Source organism: Heloderma suspectum, chromosome 4 (genome assembly GCF_057233095.1).
Source record: "Heloderma suspectum isolate Gila_16-S chromosome 4, 16-S_ref, whole genome shotgun sequence".
NCBI classification, from domain to species: domain Eukaryota; kingdom Metazoa; phylum Chordata; class Lepidosauria; order Squamata; family Helodermatidae; genus Heloderma; species Heloderma suspectum.
The window spans coordinates 217,152,890-217,170,847 of NC_139461.1; the positions used below are offsets into that span (position 1 = coordinate 217,152,890).

A 17,958-nucleotide genomic window follows, 5' to 3' on the forward strand; every position below is an offset into this window, starting at 1 on the left:
AAGATTTGTGGAGTAGCCCCTAGTTTGTCTGGCCACTGGGTCCTTCAAGGCCTTCCTTCACACACTCCTCGCAGTTAAGTACTTTCACCAAGCAGTAAAGGCATCTGGGTGAGGTTTTGGAGCCTGCTCATTTGCAGCTTAGAACACTTGAATATAGAGAAGTATGTTTAATGGTAACAAAACATCAAAGAACCCAGGCAATTGTAGTCAAGAGGAAAAATAAATTCTATAACTAACTTCTATACAGTCTTGTGTGGGTGTTGGTATAAACAGGCACTAGTTACTATACAAACATCAACTAATCTACAGACAGAATTTTCCCCAAGCATGGGTACAAATCTGACCCTGGATAGAAATAGAAATCCTGACCATTTCCAGTTTTCCATGCCAAAAAACATTTGGATAATATTTTGTTGTTCAGTCGTTGTGTCCAACTCTTCGTGACCCCATGGACCATAGCACGCCAGGCCTTCCTGTCCTCCACTCTCTTTGGATAATATTAATTACTAGGAAATACACAGTTATTACAGGCAGTTTGGTATTTATAAAGAACGTGTGATAGCAGCAACAAATAATAGATCACAAAAAGGCTTTTCCATCACACTGTTAACTGATACTGATCACCTTTATTGCAAGGCAGTGAAGTATGGGTGTAAAGAAAGGCTCATGACTGATGTGTGGCTTGTCATATAATGAGACTGGTAACAAAGAAATGAACAATTGAATCTATTCACCACCCACATCAGTACTGGCTTATTTCCAGCAGCTTTCTTGGCATAGCTATTCATCAGAAAACAAGATCAATGACTTTTAGAGCCAGTCTAGTAAAGCAAGTAATGCAAACGGTAAACAAATATACATCAAAAACTGGCATGTATTTATGTGTGTGTGTCTATGTGTGTGGGGGATGTTATAAAGCAGGGATGGGCAACATGCAGCCCCCACTGCTGCCCATCACCCCCCAAAAATTGGGAGGAGAAAAAAGGCAGTGGTTTGCCACCAAAATTCAGCTGCAAACTGCTACAGAAGCTTACTAACAAATGTAGCTTGTTTTCAAGCCAATTCTTTTGTCACCACCACCATGGTAAGAGTACAGTGCACTCAGGGGGTGGGGTGGGGGGCTTGGCCTCCAGACCACCCCAAATTGCCCACCCCTGTTATAAAGCCACTAATGATAAAATTAAATGGATTGTCAAGTTCTATTTCATTCAGGAACTTGATCCAGAAGGTTTCAAATGCACAGAGGTGACGTCCTGTTTAGATGCAGCCTTTATTGACAGAAACAAAATAAATGTGGGGCAACTGGAAAGTGTCTGATGTGATAAACCCAAGAGAGGAAGAAACTCTTGTTGCTGCTGATACATTCACACAGCACTCACATGAAGTGGGAAAAAGGAAAATACACCTACATTTAATTACCCTCCCCGCATATACCATTTTAAGGGGAAGCATGGGGTGCTTCCAGATGATTGGCTCTTAGCACTACCAATCAAAAGAGATTATGCAGCTACTCTGTCTGTCTTTCCCTCCTTAATGGATTTTGTGGGTATAAGGAGGGGGAAATAAAGAGACGAGACACAAGTATCTGGAATAACATCTGGGCCACATTTATTGAAATTCTTTGATCTGTGAAGGGGGAACTAAGAGGGCACCTTCTCAAAGCCAGTGTGTTGTTGTTGTTCAGTCGTTCAGTCGTGTCCGACTCTTCGTGACCCCATGGACCATAACAACCCAGGCCTTCCTGTCCTGCGCTCTCTCCCGGAGCGTGCTCAAGTTCATATTCATTGCATCCGTGATGCTATCTAGCCATCTCATCCTCTGCCGTCCCCTTCTCCTTTTGCCTTCAGTCTTTCCCAGCATCAGGGTCTTTTCCAGGGAGTTTTCTCTTTGCATTAGGTGGCCAAAATATTTGAGCTTCAGCTTCATTATCTGTCCTTCCAATGAGCACTCAGGGTTGATTTCCTTTAGGATTGACTGACTGGACCTCCTTGCAGTCCAGGGGACTCGTAAGAGTCTTCTCCAGCATCACAGTTCGAAAGCATCAATTCTTCGGCGCTCAGCCTTCCTTATAGTCCAGCTCTCACAGCCATACTGGGAAACAAAGCCAGTGTAGCCTGGCGTAATATTGGGCGAGACATTTACCCCCAATTTTGGGTTGGGAGGCCTTCCCCTGTCACCTCTCCTTCATCCACAAAACTCATAGTGGATGAGGAGTTGGCCTGAAAGGTAATCTCTATTTCCCAACTGGAGCCACAAAAACCTTAGCTGGAAGCCTCAGGCCTTACCTATCACCTGAAACAGTGCCTCTGAATGCTCACCAACTCTAAAACCCACCAAGGTGCCCGCACATACCCACCAAGGTGTCTGCACTTTTTAAATGTGACCAATTAACCTGAGTAATTAAATAAAACCACAACAACCTAAATATACTCCCGGACCCCACTTACAGTATGAAGTAGGCAAAAGACACATAACCGAGGCCAATCAGACTATAAGCCAAAATTCCTACTTGGCCCCCAAAAGGACGACCAGCAAAACCGCCACACTGCATCCAGGGAGGGAGGGAGGGAGCCGCGCTTTGAAGAGGTGGAAGGGAGGGGCACCCTAGCCTAAAACGGCCAGTAGCCCCCTCCCCTCCACACTGGTGCCACCTTGGGAATGCCAGTCATGTTCCCCTTGTCTCTCCCTCCCCTGCAAAATCCTCCCCATGGCCAGGCAAGCCAGACGCAGCAGGGAAGGGGCTTCTGTGATAAGAAAAAAAAAGATAGAAAAAGCAATTGGAAAATACAGGAGGGTTACAAATGGGCCACCAATAAAATTCTGTGAATGAGTTCCATAGTCCATCCAGATACTTGTTGTTGTTCAGTCGTTAAGTCATGTCCGACTCTTCATGACCCCATCCAGATACTCCTGTAGCACAAACAGAATGATCAAGGTACACTCTGCCAGAAGTGCCAGGCACTTACAGATGGCTCACACACAAATGTACTGTGCCATAGATTCCAATATACTTCACAAATAAACAACCCGCACCCACTGGCCAATATGAATGAGGATTTCTGCTTCACATCAAATATGCAATTAGTCAGAAATTGAAGATTGTACATTTGCACATGTGCGTGTGTTACATGTATGCACACAAATGTCACACATATATGCCACAGAACTACCGTCAGTCCTGAAAGACTTCGCTGAAAAGTGCTTTAGCGCTTAAGGCTGGGTGCTGTCCAAAACACCCATCAGTTATGAGGTTACAAAGAATTATCTGTGTACCAGCCTCAGGGAAAGTCCGGTAAAGAGCAAAATCAAACAGGCAGGAGAAATCTAATGGGCACTGCCTTTATGAAACTCCATGAAGATCATATGTGGCATGCTGTATTAATAAGAGAAATCAACCGAAAATACTATTTCACCAAGGAAAACAAAAATTTGGCCAGTATAAGAGAGTTGGTGGCTATTCGCATGGCTGAACCAAACTAAGTATGGCCAGCTCAAACAGACATCAAAAACAGTTAAAATAAGTTTAAATTCAAAGAAACACATACACACACCCTTGGTCACTAAACATGATCACAAACACATTGAGGCTGCATTCTGGTAAATTACTGGAAAAATATACTTTCACAAGAGAGGGTGTTTTATATTCAGATACCATCAGGGCCGTTGCTAGGTTCTTAAAAGATCTGGGGCACAGGCCCATAACACAAATTTGAACACAAACATACATACATATATACATATACATATACATACATACATACATACATATATATATCTCCAAGTCTAATCACACCTCTAATGTGTGTGTGTGTGTGTGTGTGTGTGTGGTGTGTGCTTTCATGTGTGTATAGATTACATACAAGCACAAAAAAGGGCCACAGTTGTAGAAACTGTGATAGTTATAATTTGTATAACAATAATAATTTGTATATACCTGTGATACAGATGCTTCTGTTAACTACCAGTATATGTACAATTGTATTCATATGTATAATTATAATGTTCTAACAACAACCCTATTCTAAATAGATTACCAGCACTCACTACGTTATTGTGTGTATTTCCATATTGTTACAATATCATATTAGTATAACTTGACCCACTTACAGTTGTGTGTTTGTTCGCTAATTTGCTATAGATCACATACATACATAAGAAGTGGGCACTGACCCCCCTCCCCCCACTTCAACTCACATCCCAGTCCAGCGTTTTGGAAAACATCCCGCTCTGGCCAATTTATAGTCGGACCATTTCAGCTCAGCACCAAACCTGAGTCAAGGTTTGGAAAAATGAGTCTCTATGTTTCCTGCTGGGGAAAATTAGAGAATTTTTTCTCTTGGTCAGAACTGGATGATAATTTCAGGCATGGTAGCCCCCTAGAAGGGGATTATACCTGCCCAATGTCAAAAAAATAGGTGCAGGGTTTATATTTTGATTTTCTTTTAAAGGGAACTGCCAATAACATCTTTATTACTTGGAAGAATTGGATAAAATTTTCAGGATTCATTGCCCCATCAGAGGAGATTATGTCTGCCAAATTTCAGAATGATAGCCACAGAGATTTTTGTGCAAGGGTGGCCTTGACATTTTGAGGTCTCCAAAAGAGGACATACTTATCTCCCTATGTTCCTTGTGGACCATTGTTCTGAAAATTACAGACAGCCTAGAGTTGTCCCTAAGTAACAAACCAGCAAAGTTGCAGAAGGATAGGTGCAGCAGTTCACGTAGAAGGGGAGTTTTCCAAGTTGGGGGAGGGAGGGATTTGCTTTCCCTTCCCTTCACCCTTCCCCAATAGTTTTTGGGTAAGTTTGTATGAAAATGCACAAGTCATTAGAGGTGTCTCCCAGGCAAGAAACCTGCATGAAGGATATACATGCATGCAAATTTAGAAATACTAGAATTTATTACATTTCACCAATGTTAGCAGCAGGGGAACATGGGTGGGAAGGTGCTATTGCACTCCTGTCCTGCTTGTGGGTTTCCCGTGGGCATCTGGTTGGCCACTGTGTGAACAGAATGCTGGACTAGATGGACCTTGGTCTGATGCAGCATGGCTGTTCTTATGTTCTTAAATAGAGAGTGCCTCTGAGCATTTGCAGAATGCTTTTCTTTCACCACTGCACACTTACATTCTCCCCCTACCAATTCTATTCACCTCTATGCAACCATCCTTCCTCATCCTACCATCCTCCAGCATCTCTTCATAAAAACAGATGTCTTGTTTTGTGCAACTCTCCTTGTTATGCACAAACTCTAATTGTACCTTCCTCCCCATAACTTCATTTGTGCCAAGACTTTACCAGGATTCAGCCAATCAGTCTGTTTTCAAAACTAGGGTTAAGTTATGGAGAAGCTCTGAGCATGTACTAAGTGCCTTTCCCTCACCACTGAAGCTAGAGTTCATGAATAACCCCCCCCCCCACACACACACACACAAATGACAAAACATGCATAGGACTGAGCTGAAAGGGTAGTCATTTCATTAGATGGAATTGGGTAGGCACTGTATTATTAAGCCTGCAGTACCATGTTCACAACTCAGGACTCATTTCTGAGTAAACACATGCAGAACATCAAGGTGCAAATCCCCCTGCAAAAGTAACTTGTGCTGGAATCCCATGCATACTTCTCTTGAGGTGAAGCCTCATTAAACATGATGGGGCTTCTGAGTAGGCATACATAGGATTATATAAATGAGCAGTATTTATCTCCTCTCCACTTAAAAAACAAAGCCCTAACTCCTATTTTTATTAAAGCTTTCTGTGCATAGTAACATAGGAAGCTGCCTTATACTGAGCCAGACCCTGGGTCCATCTAGCATAGTACTGTTGACACTGACTGGCAGCAGCGGCTCTCCAGGGTTTCAGGCAGGATTCTTTCCTAGCCATACCTGGAGATGCTGGGGATTGAACCCGGGACCTTCTGCATGTGCTCTACCACTGAGCTACAGCCCTTCCTATTGCTGGATAATGGCAACTGACAAACAAAACAGCCCCACATTTGTTTCTCTGCAACCATGTGAACCCACTCTTCTCAAAGACTTGAGTGAGAAGGAGAAAACCCAACCCTCTTGTCTGTTTGTATAAAATCAAATACAGTTCAGAACTTCTCTTGCCCACTGAAGATAATTCTCTTTAAGAATTCCCCAAGATATGCTCTGGGTGGAATAAAGAAGAGAAAGAAAGAACAGGATAGGGGGATGAAGAAGAAAAGAAGAACGGTGATTGGAAATGCGTTGGGGCAGTAGGGGGGCGGTAGACCAAAAAGAGCCAAGTGGCTCCATTCAGAGAGGTAGTACTTCAGAGGAATTTGGGAGACTGTGGAGGGTTTGTAAGGATTACATGTACTTAAATTAACTTTATGAGGTGAGGTGGCTGAGGGCTTTTTCTAGCTTTTTTAAAACTGTAGAACCTATTTAAAAGCCTCAGCAGTTCTTCAGTCATGATGCCATATAGTCCTAACCCTCCTTTTGGAATAATTTGAGTCCTACAGCTATTTAGGAGAAATTAAAGTGGAGGGGGAGAAACAAGTTTGTGGAGCCTGATTGGATCCTTTGCTGTACTGAAGCTACTAATCTTCTGCAGAAGCCAAAGGTTCCAATTTGGGGTAGCAAAATCAGATGCAGTGTGAAATACCAGTATTTCACATGAGCTCTTTCTTCCCTTTCTTCTCCCTCTTCAAAATTTCATTGCAAGCAAGCTCCCAACAGTGGGCATGGAAGAGCAGAAAAGAAAAGTAGGGGAGAGATGTTTTTTTACACCTCAAAAAAAACCTACACCAGAGATTAGGGATAGTGATCTCCTGATGTCACTTTAAACACCTTCTGATTAGGATCTCTAATCCCCTGTATGGGGATTTTAGTCTTTGAGAAAAGGAAAATTTATGCATGACTAGCACAAAAGCCACTGGACCTAACGAAATTTGGCAGGTTCAGTCAGCTCCATAGGGGCTGCCAGGTCCCCAAATTCCATAAATTTATATGGAAGCACACAAAAAATTACAGCTTTGACAGATTTTCTTGAAAAAAGCAGATTTTACCTGTGGCTAGGGATGGCGGCGAATTCTGCCACGGACTTCAATGAGGCAGAATTCCAGGGAATTTGTTCTCCAGAGTCCGTGGCGGAATGATCCCACTCACCTCCACCTCCCGCCGGACCATCGCGGAGCCGAATCCTCCTTGCCGGTGGCTCCATTCCGCAAACAATACGGCCTCCACTGCCATCCATATCGCTGCTGCTGAGAAACAGGAAATGATCCGGATGCAAATGGCGTCCGCTACGCCATTTGCGTCCCTGTTTCTTCTTGCGATAGGCTACGTGGCTGTATTTACATAGATATTCACGTAGCCTATCACGTGAAAAAAACAGGGATGCAAATGGTGTAGCGGACGCCATATGCGTCTGGATCACTTCCTGTTTCTCATCAGCGGCGATACGGCACAGCAATGGCGGCCGTATTTCTTGCGGAACGGAGCTGGCTGGCAGCTCCGTGGACTCACTGTGGAGTGGAGCCGGCCAGCGAGGATTCTGGGGGGGAGGAACGAATCGCCTCCCCCCACCTGCGGACCCCAGGTAAGGGGATTCATACATCCCTACCTGTGGCTAGCACAAAAGCCACTGGACCTAATTGTCTGAACTTTGTCAGGCTCAGTCACCACCATAAGGGCTGCCAGGTCCCCCAGTTCCATGCATGTATGTGGAAGCATAAAAAAAATATAGCTCTTTGCTTTGACAGATTTTCTTGAAAACAGCAAATTTTACCTGTGACTAGCACAAAAGCCACTGGACCTAACTACCTGAAATTGGGCAGGTTCAATAAGCTCCATGGGGGCTACCAGTTTGCCAAATTTCATGTATTTATCTTACAACCTAAAAAGGTTATGGCCATTTCTGTTTTCCAATGCAAGTCAATGGGAAAATGTAAAAAAAATTGGCAATTAGGACAGCTCAAAAGATCCGGGGCACAGCTCAAAAAAGATCTGGGGCCTGTGCCCAGGTGGGCCTGTCCTAACAATGCCCTTGGATACCATTATCTGAATAGAGCAGCCTCAGTTATTCCTTAGTTGTCTGACTCATCTGGAGTGATCTTATCCACATTCCCACACTGGTGTACTTCACATTATTTGATTCTTTTCTCTGAATATGGTTCACTAAGTGGTCTCAGTTACATGGTTAAATACAGAAGGTTGATGTGTGTGTTTTATCCTACTCAATGCTTCATTATTTCTGATACTATGATTAGGCTGATTAGCCACAAAGGTCCATTTTGTGTCCCATAGGAATTATATCATTCCACGGGTTAGGCAGTTAGGCAGTTATATATATAAACTGTCCAACTTCCTTAAGCTGCACTATTTTTGTACATTTTGTTCTTGGGTGCAAGTACAGATGCTTAAGTAAAACTGCCATACCAGTTGTGAAAAGTGAATTCTTCTACCATTTGCAGCTTGTTCCCTTAAAATGGATAAAAGCTCTGTTCAGGAAAAGATTGGACCTCCACCAAGGGACAAGTTACAAATAATACATATGCCTTTCACAACTGGCAAAAAAAGATAAAGACCCAGTTTGCATGTGATGGTGGGAAATTTTGGGTTAATTAACTCATGGTTTGTCACTGTGTGTGCCAGGCATTTTCCATGGTCATTTTGAATATTCAACCCCTCATCAGACTGATCGGTAGTTGCTACTTGATGTCCGAATCCAGACACTATAGGTTAACCATAAGTTAAGCAACCCACAGTTAACCTACAATTAGTAGCTAGGTCTATTTTACTCAACCCCTGGGTTTCCCAACTGCTGCCATGGCAGGGGACAGCAGAACCACCAGCTGGTCACTGAGAAGAGCCTAGAGCCTTCAGACATTGAATTTGGACTCAGTGCAGGGGGCCAGATGAATTGTTAGCTGCCAGGAACCACTGCAGCAGCTGGTCCATCAGGGAAGCCAGGGGAAGGATTATTATTGCTGTCATCATCCTTCCTGGCCAGCAGAAAATTTGCAGCTACCATCAACTGACCACTGAGAAGACCTCTGGGACACCTGTAATTGTATTGTTATGTTTTATAATCTTTAAGCCACCTTGTGATGGCAGTTTGCCTGGGTTAAAATATTTTAAATGAATTGTTTTCTGAATTTTGTAAAGCCAGTATGGTAACAAACTATACCAGGTTCGGGATAGAGACAGTTTCCAGTTTTGAAAGGGAGAGTAAACTGTGGGGGACAGGACCCTCTTCTATTCTGTCTAAAAGCATGTGTGCCAATCTGTTCTCTATAAGATGTAATGGTAGTAGTGGAAGATCCTAGGAGGGGCAGTTGCCCAGGAGAAATGTATAGATCTGACCAAGATGTTGTCAATGAACTGAACTTTCCAAAAGCTCAGTTGCTACTGCCTTTGACAAAGACGCAACCTGTTCTGGCCATGCTTTTAACTTGCTCATAAAAAAAAAAATCCAGTGTATGAGTTAGCTTCACATATAAGACATCCCTTTTCTCCTTTGTAGAGCAAAAACAGAAAAGAAAAGAAGATTATATTGTCCAGAGAGCAATACACAGTATGTAATCAGAATTACCTTGCTTGTGCAGTTTGAGTCAGATCTGAACATTATTTTAATGCAGATTTTCTGTTACTTACTTGAGAACACACTATTTATAGCTGTATGTTCCAGGCTATATTAATGCATAAACTTCTTTCTGAAGGTGTTTGCAATATTTTTCATGCTTTCAGCTATTTTGAAACATTTCTCTTGAAGACAGATTCAGTAATTTAAGGTTGCAACGAAAAGCATACATACCACATTTAGAAGTCAGTACTTAACTGTAACTTTGGACAATGGTATTTACAGAACCACTTTTTCCACTTGAACCTGCCTGCTGAGACAGTGACCAGAGGTCCTGCTCCATGACCCACGATCATAAGAGGTAGAGGTGTCACTGGTGTTAACATGGGACAAGGTCTTTTCAGATGCAGTGCCTAGATTTTGCAACTCCCATTCCTTGAGTTTTAACACTTCAAAGCTGTGTTGTTTGATTGGGCCTTTGGCTTAGAACAGTTGTCTTTCCTTGCTAGTATACTGATTTGATGGTTATTTTCTGCTGCTTTGATTTTGGTTTTGTGCTGCTCTGATTTTTTTCTTTTTTTGAGCTAAGTTTGCTACTTTTATTCCTTTTAAATGGTTAATTGTACTGGTGTAGTTTTTTCAGTACGTTGTATGGTGACACAAAAATCTGTATTGTGACCAATGTGTTTTAACTTGTTCATAAATGATCTGGAATTAGGCGTGAGCACTGAGGTAGCAAATTTGGTGATGATATCAAATTATTACAGTGGTTTAAAAAGGGGGATTAGATTAGGAAGAGCTCCAAATGGAGCTCTCCAAACTGGGAGAATGGGCATTAAAATGGCAGATGCATTCAGTGTAAGCAAGTGTAAAGTGATGCAAGTTGGAGCAAAGAAATCCCAGTTTTACATATACGCTGATGGGATCTGAGCTGGTGGTGACTGACCAAGAAAGAGATCTTGGGATAGTGGTGGATAGCTTGATGTAAATGTCAATGACTGCGGTGAAATAGGCAAATTCCATGTTGGGAATAATTAGAAAAGAAACTGAAAATAAAATTGCCAATATCATAACGTCTTCATACAAATCTATGGTGTGGCCACACTTGGAATACTGTGGTCACTGCACCTCAAAAAGGATATTGAAGAGTTGGAAGAGGGCAACCAAAATGATCAAGGGGCAACTCCTGTATGAGGAAAGGTTACGCTGTCTGGGACTGTTCAGCTTAGAAAAAAAGTGAGTATGGGGAGACATGATAGGTGTGTACAAAATTATGCATAGTATGGAGAAAGTGGATAATAATACTCTCATAACATTAGAACCCAGGGTCATCCGCTTAAGCTGAATGATAGGAGATTCAGGACAGATAAAAGGAAATACTTCTTCACATAGTGCATAGTTAAACTATGGAATTTGCTACCACAAGATCTAGTGATGGCCACCAACTTGTATGGCTTTGAAAGGGGATCTGACAAATTCATGGAAGGTAACGCTGTCAATGGCTATTAGTCATGAAAGCTATATATTAGTTACCTCCAGTATCAAGGAAAGTATGCCTCTGTTTACCAATGGTAAATTTTACTATTTACTGGGAAATATGAGGATGCTATTGCACTCCTGTCCTACTTGTAGGCTTCCCACAGGTAGCTGACTGGCCACATGTGAAGAGAATGCTGGACTAGATAGACCCTTGGTCAGATCCAGTATGGCTCTTCTTATGTTCCTATGTACTTTAGGGGCTCTCATGGGCAGAGAATAGGCCTATGCATTAAAGTATAAACAACCTATTTATTTATTCATTCATTTATTACATTTCCATACTGCCTAACAGCTAAAGCTGTCTGGGTGGGTGAAGTTATTTTTTTTTTTACTTCAGGTTTGAATTAATCCAACTTTATTGTTTGCATGAGAGCAAATATATAGTAGGCTGTAAACTTTCTAAGATGGCCAAGTGAAAATACCTCCTAGTATTTCAAAGAGCTTTCCAGGAAAACATCTGGTTCCCATATATTAGGTACTCGACAAACAGGGGATGAGACAAGGTGGTGGCCACCAATGTCTTTCTTTTAACTGAATTAAGCCAGCCAAACACAAGCAGCTCAGCTGATTTGCTTGCCATCTGTAGTGCGAACTGAAACATCAGATGTCCTCCCGGGTAGAAATGACATAATTTCCATTTCCTTTCCAGGGACAACCGTACAGAAAAAGAAATGGCTGCCCCTGCCTTTTCTTGTTTTGTACAATTGTCCCTGAAAAGGTATCAGAATGACATTATTTCCCTTTCCTACCCAGAGGCATTTGAGCTTTCAGTTTGCACTGTATGACTGGAAGTTCAGCTCAGCTGCTGTTTTGCCAGATTGCCTTTGGCTGGCTTACTTCAGTTAAAAGAAAACATGACATATTAGCGGCTACGACCTTATCACATAGTAAGGATTCCCTCCACCCCACAACCAGAAAGGAATCATGATGCGCACCTCTACCCTACTTAGTTATGTTGAATTGAATTTGATGTCGGGCAGGGGGTTCTAATGAAGTGATTGAATCAAAGGGAGGGGGGGGTAAATACAATTGAAGGGAAAGTGATTTTGGAGCAAGATCTAGATCATATGTGAGTAAATTAATTGAATAAGAGAAGCAATTTGTGTGATTGGGGTGATTGGGCAAATCAATTTAAGAATTTGGGGGGTGATTTGGAATGTAAATTAATTGGTTTGCCTTCTGTGTAATTTAAATTCTAGTAATTGTTTTTGTATTTGCATATATGTATATAAACCAGCAAATTCTATGCAAATTGACATCCTCTTCTGTGGGGCATGTCCTCTATTTTGGCAATGTGTAAGTCACCATTCTAAAATCTGCTCATAGACTGCTTTAGTCTAACTGAAGTAAGTTGCAGGATTGTAGGAAAAGATGGCCCAACTGAGGTAACAGCAGTGATGGAGCAAACAATAAAAAAGTCTATTCTTGAAGAAATGTGCTGTCCAAATACACCCAAACCCAGTTAATCTTTCAAAAATTTCTGACAAGCATATAAAGACCATAACCTTTTCCCACACAAAGCCATTTCATGCACTCATAAAAGTTGCTCTCCCAATAATGTTTTATTCGTTCCCTGCATTATAAGTAACAAAAGGTGAACTTTTATAAATAATAAAATGTGAAAGGCTAGAGCTGAAAACTAGGCAGCTTGGAATAATAGTTCAAAATGACAACTCCAAGAAAGGATAACTGCATGCCATTAGCTGTTGGTGGTGCATTGTGATGGAGAGGCATTAGCCCAAACGAACAGAATGTTACTTTGTGTAACTAAAGCATGTGCCAGACTGGCCTTTCAAGAACATCTCAACTTGAGTACGTGTGTGTATGTATATGTGTGTGTGTGTGTGTGTGTGTGTATAGATAGATAGATAAAATTTAAACAAGAATTCAAACTTATCCACTGCAGTTTGCCCTTCAGGGAGGAAAGCAACAAGGACTAGTAAAGCAGTATGCCTGCAGGGCTTAATCACATTTAACTTCTAAGGAGAGCTTAGGGGGTACTGCACTTAATGACAGAGTGACTAATTCAGACTTCAAGTCTGTGTACTCAAGTAAAATCTGAGAGAAAAGATGAAAATCTAGGAACTCTTCCTTTCCACTTATGTTGTTTTGAACATAAGATTTTTGGATGAAGTCACTTGTAATTTGAATAAGGTCTGTTAGTATAAAGAGACTTAGCCCTGGATCCAAAGAAGGTGTGTGTGTGTGTGCGCGCGCGCGCGTGTGCACGGGCATGTGCACGTATGATACATACAAAGCTACACATGTATCTGGAGCATTATGTCTTGACTTTGCTAAAGCAGTTTCCACTGCTGAAGAGACAAGCTAATGTAAAGCTGTACAGTACCTTGTCCATTCAGTAGTTGAAATTGCTGCAGTGAATTTAAGAAGTAAAATTCCAGTGGTGTGTAGCCCATGCTTCAGTTGTTGCTCCCAGCATTGTTAAAAGAATGGTAAATCTAGCATGCCTGTGTTTGTTGGCACTGGGTGGGGTTATTACCCTCCCCTTCTCTTTCTAGAATCAGCTTTTGGAGTATGCTCAGTAAGTACTCTTCTGGATGGACTGGGTTCTTTGAGAAGATTGCAGCAGTCCAGCCTTGCCCAAGTAGACTCTATGTTATTCACAGGCCTGCTTTACTTGTTTTTAAGTATGTGTTGGGATCAAGTTATTAATTAGGTTTCAAAGATTATTTGTGGGAATGGTTAGACATTGTTTTGGTGGGATTAATATAGACTTTAATAGCAGAGTCATAATTTTGTAATATTGTAAAATATGTATCTTCTTAAATCTGAAGACATAGTTAAGTATTGTTAGATAATTGTATTTGAATTATGTATGTAAAGAGAAGATTTCAGGAGTCCAGCTTTGCCCAAGAAGAGAAAGCTGCTCCAGCGGGAAGGGCAGCAGACTATACTATATTATTCCCAGGCCTGCTTTACTTGTTTTTAGGATACAAGAAACTAAGAATGAAGATTTTGATTCCTGCACAAGAAAACTGCAACAACTATAAAAGGACTGTGAGCTCATTGTGTGTTTTTTTCCCTTCTGAAGGAAACTTGTGACTTCTTTGTTGCTATGGGCCAATAGCAATCAGACTGTCAATAATATCAAGAGTATTACTATTACTATCACTTGACTGTGGGTTACTGTTCTATGTATCAATGAGAAGTATTTCTTTTATTTCAATATACATTTAAATTTGATCTCGGATGTTGTTTCTTTTCTTTGTTATTGCAAATATGGATGGGAATCACGCTGTTAAAAAAGACTAAACCTGTCCACTTCTCCTATCTAATGCAGAAATATTGTGGGTTACATTAAAAAATGCCTCCTGAACAGGGACAATGCCATCCATACTTGTAAACAGTAATTAGTAATTCTAATCCCAACTATAAGAAATTGCAACAACTACAAAAGGACTGTGAGCTCATTGTTTTTTTCTTCTTCCTCTGTGAACCCTGTTAAGTCCTTTCCCATCACATCCAGCTTCCTCCCTCCATCCCGCCCTGTATGCAGTGTGGGTTTTTTACTGGTCATTCCTTTGGGGGCTGAGTAGGAATTTTTGGCTCATAGTCTGATTGGCCTGGCTATGCATCTTTTTGCCTACTTCACAGGGTAAGTGGGGTCCAGGAGTTGTTGTGGCTTCATTTAATCACTTAGGCTAATTGGTCAGATTTAAATAGGTGGTTATGTGCGGGCACCTTGGTGGGTTATAGGGTTGGCAAGCATTTGGAGGCACCGTTTCAGGTGACTGGTAAGGCCTGAGGCTTCCAGCTAAGGGTTTTGCAGGCAGCCCCAGTTGGGAGACAGGGATTACCTTTGAGGCCAACTCTGCTCACCCACTATGAGTTTTGTGGCTTCAGGGAAGGTGACAGGGGAAGGAAGGCCTCCTGACCCAAAATTGAGGAGTCCTGAGGGGTAGCGATCAAAGACGCCACTCTACAGGCAGCGAATGTTTTGCTCAATACAATGCTAGGCTACACTTGCCCGCTTAGTTTCCCCCTTCGCAGTTTGGAGCAATTTCAATAAATGTGGCCCAAATTTCAAATACTAGTGTCTTGTCTCTTTATTTTCTCTCCTTACACCCGCAATAGCTGAAGGAAACTGACTTCTTTGCTGCTATGGTGCAATAACAACCAGACTGTCAATAATATCAAGAATATTACTATCTCTTGACTGTGTATTTCTGTTCTGTGTATCAAATGAGAATTATTCCTTTTATTTCAATATACATTTAAGTTTGATCTGTTGTCCTTTCTTTTCTTTGTTATTGCAAATATGGATGGGAATCACACTGTCAGAAAAGACTGAACCCTCCCACTTCTGTCTAATACAGAGATATTGTGGGGTATATGTGCATTCACTTCTCCTGCACATGCACATAGTAGTCCCTTCACTGAATAGTAGTCCTAATTTTTATTATATGCATACAGTAATATTAGTTTGCCCCTTGTTTAGATGTAATGCTGACCCTTGCATCAGGCATGCATACTCCCCCTTCTCTCTCCTTCTGTGGCACCAGGCCTGGATCCTCACATGACACAGTGGGGCAAATACTGGGGCCCATGGACCCCATTGTGACTAATGCCAGCTTTCCTTATTTTTTTTGTTATGATGGCCTGGTACTGTGAAGAGATGCATCAATGTATGCTATATCAAGGGTGGGGCCTCAGATACACTGGCGATCATAAGGGCAGCAGAGGCTGTCTCACCTGGTACTTCTCTTCGGAGCACTTGGGTGAAGGAATATTCAGCACTGCCACTCATTCCCTCTGCTGCCTGTCCCTTCTGCCCCCTGGTAGGTTTGGGGCAGGGGTGTCTGCCTAGATGACCATTGAGCTCATGCATGGGAACATTTAGAAAGAGCACAATATAAATCCTCGAATTATACTTATATGGTGACAAAGGAACATGAAAGGGGTCTTTAAGCACCCCAGAGTCTTGAGGGGGCTCCTGTTTCCTATACACAATTCTGCAGTACCCAGACCTATTCTAACTGAATTCTATAGAAGATAATTCAGAACAACAACCTATTTCTAAAGAAACAGAGAAGCTGTAAATATTTAAACACTTCAGCAGTCGGGGGGGGGGGCTCCCTGTGTGTGCCTGAGACACTGTGGGGTTCTTGAAATTTCACACACAGATCTCAATGCATTCCAATGGCCATGTGGAAGAGCAATATTTTTCTGTCTGGCCATTTGGGAATGGCCATAAAAAACGCTGTATGAGCAACCCATCAGCCTTGCTTAATGCATTCCAGTGGCTATCCCAAAGGAAGCAATGCATTCCATTTCATTTCAAGGAACCTTTCAAGAAAAAATGTGCACAGTATGAACTTATCCATGTTTACTCACAAAGAGGACCCATGCATTTCCTGAGGGAACCATACCACTTGTTTTTTCTGAATTTTTAAAATTGCTTCTAAGGAAGCTAATTCTTGAGAGGTGCTGAGCACGCCCACTTGCTCAGGTGGGAGAAAACTGCAATCAGCTCTGCAGCTCCAGTTAGGGAGTTTTACTTTTCCTTCTTTTTCTACCACGGAATGAGAGAGGAATCAGAAAGGGTCCTAGATGGGGCACTCTGGTTAGCTTCAGAAGCCAGTAACCACAGAAACAAGATGTAGGGGGACTAAGTTGGAAGTAATAAAGACAGATTGCTACCTGTAACTATAGTTTTTCAAATTGTGCATTCACACATATGGGCTCTGCACCTGTGTGGAGCCTCAATTTGGGAAAGTTCATAGAATCATAGAATAGTAGGGCTGGAAGGGGCCTGCAAGGCCATTGAATCCAACCCCCTGCTCAATGCAGGAATCCAAGTCAGAGCATCCCTGACAGATTGCTGTCCAGCCTCGTCTTGAATGCCTCCAGTGTGGGAGAGCCCCCCACCTCCCTAGGTATCATAGAATCATAGAATAGTAGGGCTGGAAGGGGCCTACAAGGCCATCGAGTCCAACCCCCTGCTCAGTGCAGGAATCCAAGTCAGAGCATCCCTGACAGATGGCTGTCCAGCCCCGTCTTGAATGCCTCCAGTGTGGGAGAGCCCACCACCTCCCTAGGTTCTATAGGGATGAGCGAAACTCACCATTTCTTGCCCCACTCACCAGACCCCCGCCAGCTGCCTAACCATGCTCACGATGTGCAGTGCGCCCCCGGGCGGTCCACAGGCACCTGGCACACAGGTGCCTGCTCCCTCGCCAAGCCACCATTCTGCATAAAAATGGCAGCTCAGCCTTTTTCATAATAACCATTTACACAACTGATAGCCATAAAGCGGCCATTTATACAACATTACAGGCATAAATGGTCCATTTATTTTGTATATATTATATATTTTTACGCATAATGGCAGTTTGTTGAGGGAGCAGGTGGCCATGTGCTTGCCTGACTCAGCACACACCAAGTCGGGCAAGCGAGGGGATCCTTGGACTGGAGTCCGGGGGGACAAGCCAGCGAGAAATCACTGAGCTTCCAGCCCCAACCGGATGCCTGCACCATCCTACTTCTATAGCTGAGGAGTTTGGGTGGGAACCCTTCCCCCACTGTCCCAGTGTGTATGTCCCTAGCAGGTTCCTGCTTATTCCTTCAGTTCCTTGAGACCAACATTGTAGATGATGACAGTGTTTGGTATCTGACATCGAAACTGAATATGACACCAAAGAAGGAATGGCAGATGGGTTGTGCGAATGCACAGATGATGACTCAAAGAACTATAGTAACAGGTAGCAACCTGTCTCTTCTTCGTGGTTTCTGTGCATCAAACATATAGGTAAGTAGCAAGTTCACTTACAAGGTAGTGGGTCAGTGTCCTGTTACAAAATAGAAGAAAGGACAGCACAACCAAAGGCATAGTCAGCTCTAGCCC

General features: G+C 42.5%; 1 protein-coding gene across 2 annotated transcripts in view; it reads right to left on the minus strand.

Moving 5' to 3' along the window:
• Nucleotides 1–17,958, minus strand: part of PDE4B (phosphodiesterase 4B) — a 352,041-nt gene that overhangs the window by 116,061 nt on the left and 218,022 nt on the right. The window contains exon 3 of one of the 2 annotated variants that reach the window (XM_084852294.1): nucleotides 5,116–5,132. The exons of the other annotated variant lie outside the window; for it this stretch is intronic. Within the exon in view, the coding sequence (XP_084708420.1) occupies nucleotides 5,116–5,132 (17 nt within the window). The remainder of the gene's footprint in view (nucleotides 1–5,115; nucleotides 5,133–17,958) is intronic. 2 annotated transcript variants of the gene reach the window in all.